The following is a 3,898-nucleotide window of genomic DNA, read 5'->3' on the forward strand; positions in this document are numbered from 1 at the left end:
GCAGGACAACCAAACCCACACTGATGTGTGACTCAGTGACTAGCACAGCGTATAGAAATTTAAGTCATGTGAAGTCATTGTACCATTGCATTTGTACTTGAAAACCGCACCTCTGGCTGCTCACCAAGTGGGTTGTTTTCATGGATTTGCAGTTTTTACAGGCGAGCTTGCTTCTAGGCAAGCTGGAAACTAGTAAAAGAGTCTGTTATTTCAAAGGCATTTCGATGTAGGCAGCAGTAAGGCTTTATTAGGAGTCACGCGGTGCCGGCCAGCAAGACTACAAATTCAAATCAAAGAACAGCACTTGTAATTCAAACGTGTTGGTGCAACGAGTTACGTGTCTGGAATACAATAACGACCGCAATCGGGTGCGACGTGACGAAGCAATGATGCGACACTTTGAAGACACCTGGTGACCAGTAAAGCTAAAACCCAGATGATTTTTTTTTTTTAAAGAAAGGGAAAACTAAAGGAGCGGTCCGAGAATGCGACTTCCTCAGTACAGCAGAATATTGTGCGCTGCTCTGATGGCCAGGCAATCTGCTGCGCTTCTTGGATGAGGAGGGTTCCCTAAAAATCTTCTCAAGCTGCCAGCGGTGCCTAGCATCGTGTTGAAGGTGCATGACCGGAGGGAGTGGGACGTAGAAATTAATTCGAATATTGGCAAGCGAGAAATCCCACGCTTCGCAGGAGTTACGTAGCAGTTACAAGACTGGCGGACAGGTTACATATCTAGGGCTTACACACTCCTACCCTATACACGTGGCACATGCTAGCGAACCACACAGAGGCCCGCCCACGATACAAAGGCCGCCTGCGAGGGTGACGCGAATGATCGTTAGACACTCTAACAAAGTAGAGCGCCCTTGCGCCCACAGCTGCAGTATTTCTTCACATTGTTAAATTGTAGAAGAGAGTGCTTGCAGCTTTCGAAGACCTCATTTTAGATTGTGATGTTTCTTGCAACGTGTCTTTTTAACCCTTAACAAATGCTATAGGTATCTTCTAGCGCATGCCCACCCTCCAATTAATGTGACATATATAAGTGACCTGTTAAAGCAGAATCTGTGTACAAAAAAATACATTGAAATTTCGCTGAGAAAAATGACCTTCCTTTGTTTTCTGAGATTATAACGGGTGATTCCTAATTAATTACAAGCTTAGACGAAGATCGAGAGAGAGCTCCTCGCCTGTTGTTGAATGGCTGGTTGAACTGTTTTGTAGACTGGTCGACGTGGCTGCATTCTGCTGCTGCTCCTCGTGCAGTACTGGCAAGAAGGTTAGTTGCGGTTGTCGAGCTGCCGGTCGGCCTGGTGCGGTTGCATTAGCAGGGTGAATTACGGCACTGGCCATGCCTGCGGCAGCTGTGCATGGTACAGGTTTCCTTGCATGTAGAGTGGCGGCCTGCTGTTGATCGATAGAATGATCTGCAAAAGGCAGCGGTGCCTGATCTGCAGCCGTGTGGATCACGAGGCGCTGTAGGTTGGGGTAGCAGTAGCTGAGGTGGGCTTGGGAAGAGGAACAGGGCATGAGGGAGTGCGGCAGGCAACTTAGCTGAGTGGAGGATGAAGAGGAGGGGATGACAGAGCTAGAAAGACAGTGCCGGCCGTCGTAATGCATGTGCGCGCGACCGGGCGGGAATCCTCCGGTGTGGCCGCCCCCACCGCCCCAGATACGGCAGCCAGCCTGCAGCTGATTGGGGTTGGGCAGAATGGGTGGTGGAAGCTTGCTCTTGTTCCCATGGCTACTTTGCGCCGCCCTTTTGGCTTGCTGTCGCTGTCTCTTGTGCGCATTCTGATGACCGCCCAACGCCTGAGAGCTTGAGAATTTCCTGTGACAAAAATGGCACTCATAGGCACGCTGATGGCCCGCGCCCACGAGCATGTTCTTGGGCGCCTCGCTGTGTTGGGCGGCGTCCATCTTTTCCTGTCCACCCAAAACTGGATCAGATCCGGAGCACCCACTTTCTTGATCATTCTCACGGTTAGCATGAATATCGCTGGGGCTGCTTGTGTTGGCAGTGCTGCTCTCTTCATTTGCAATCTTCTCTGCAGGAACTACCTCTGCGTTATTGCTCTCCAATTTAAGCCGCCATGCGCCATCCCCGGCAAGCTCGGCGCTGCTAGATCTCTCTCTTTTAAGCTGGTAATAACCTTTTTCCGTATTAGTCCACCCCTCAGACTGATCCATGCTAGTATCGGCCTCTTCTTCCGCTATAGAGCCTGTGTGAGTCCCCTCGTCTCTTAACACGCTCTCTTCGACAGCGTTGCCGCGGGAACCATCGCTTATCCTACCTGCATCTAGCTCCTTCTTCATGTCTATACCGAAAAGGGAGACAACGCTTGCCGCTACGTCGTCTCTATCGGATTTGAAGGCATGGATCTGGTCCTGCGCAAGTTTGCTGCAAACCTGACTACGAGGTCGTTCCATGGATATAACTAATTAAGGTTGGCTAAGCTTAAGCCAAAATATATACAAATTATTGTAGGAGAAAAGAGCAGAGAGATAATTAGTTGGTGTTAGCAAGGCTGTACAAGAATGGGAAAAAAGAGGAGCAGCAAAATTTACATGTGTGTGTGTGTATGTGCAGAGTATGTATGTAGGGCGGCGCGCGAAAAAGAGAGAGCTAAGAGTGGGGGTAAGCTATTAATACCCTTGTGAAGGCAGCGCAGCAGCGAAGGAAAGAGGGCGAGAGAGACGTAAGGACGAGTAAAGAGGAGGCAGAGAGGGTGGTACACTTGTCTTCGACTCCTCCCTTTTTTACGTGGCAACGGGAACGAGCAACTACAGACCCTCTGGGCTCTCCACGTGGCACCCTCGCACTCGATAAAAGATACTTCAAGTCTAATTATTGCTTGCTGTTACATTGACATGTGGCCTGTAATATTATAAAAGTTCCTACTTAATCTACCTCCAAATTTCGTCAACCTTGAAATGTCGAGTATTATATAATAATAAAATGGCCCAAAAGTATGCTAGTAAGGTATATCTAGATTGTGAGTTTGGCAAAAAATAATAATAAAAATGGTATATATCTAAACAACTAAAGCACTTTACCTTACTACTCGGTCGTTTTCTTGTGACCTCTTCAACTCCCTTGATTTCTCAAGAAGACGAGACTCCATAAAAACGCATTCTACTTCTTCTCGTTGTACTAACTACTGCACGGCAAAGGGATATATGCCTAGGTCATGAAATGGATGAGATAAGTTGAGATGAGGATCACATTGTTCTTTAAGCTTAGTCCTTAGAGCATTTGCGCACGCCCAAGTTTTACCCCCCTTTCCACTTGGCTACCCGGATTCACATAAGAGGCAAATTTTTCACGTTGAGTACAAGCGGCAGATGTTGGTGTTATGGTACGTGCGAAAGCTCGATGTTCTAGCTCAATGGTTTGCAATCATGGGTAAAAAAATAAAGATGACTCCTCACCAACTTTGGCGCATTTGGTAGAGTTAAGACAGAGATAGGTTCGTACCAACTCAACCTTGTACGGTGAATATAATGAGTGTTTCTAGAGAACTAAGGTTGCACCCTTGTCCATGCCAAACTACTCTTACTTATTCAAATCAAAAAAAGAAATCAACACATTTGGGACTACAACCTTGCGTGAGCCCGTGTCACACAGGGCGGCGGTCCTAGCTGAGGCCCAACTTGACCACACGCCCACCTTCTTCAAACCCTGACCGTCATGCAATACCTATCACACACGGGCGCCCAACATTTTGTCCAAATCGAAATCAAGACTGTAAACAGTATTCATCTAGCAGAACATAGAAGAACTCATAACTCATAGCATCAACCTGCACGCGCGCGCGAGAGAGAGAGAGAGAGAGAGAGAGAGAGAGAGAGAGAGAGAGAGAGAGAGAGAGAGAGAGAGAGAGAGAGAGAGAGAGAG

General features: G+C 47.7%; 1 protein-coding gene across 1 annotated transcript; it reads right to left on the minus strand.

Annotated features, from left to right (window-relative positions):
• Window positions 1-1,096: 1,096 nt before the first annotated feature.
• On the minus strand, window positions 1,097-2,849 carry LOC147432956 (uncharacterized). Its single transcript, XM_086491678.1, has one exon. It carries the CDS (start codon window positions 2,428-2,430, stop codon window positions 1,153-1,155), a length of 1,278 nt encoding a protein of 425 aa, XP_086347804.1. The 5' UTR covers window positions 2,431-2,849; the 3' UTR covers window positions 1,097-1,152.
• Between the last annotated feature and the right edge of the window lie 1,049 nt (window positions 2,850-3,898).

Source organism: Adiantum capillus-veneris, chromosome 20 (assembly GCF_014529385.1).
Source record: "Adiantum capillus-veneris isolate H3 chromosome 20, ASM1452938v2, whole genome shotgun sequence".
NCBI classification, from domain to species: Eukaryota; Viridiplantae; Streptophyta; class Polypodiopsida; order Polypodiales; family Pteridaceae; genus Adiantum; species Adiantum capillus-veneris.

Excerpts from the sequence above, each read along its gene's own strand:
- LOC147432956 (XM_086491678.1), bottom strand. The coding sequence starts at position 2,430 with ATGGAACGACCTCGTAGTCAGGTTTGCAGCAAACTTGCGCAGGACCAG.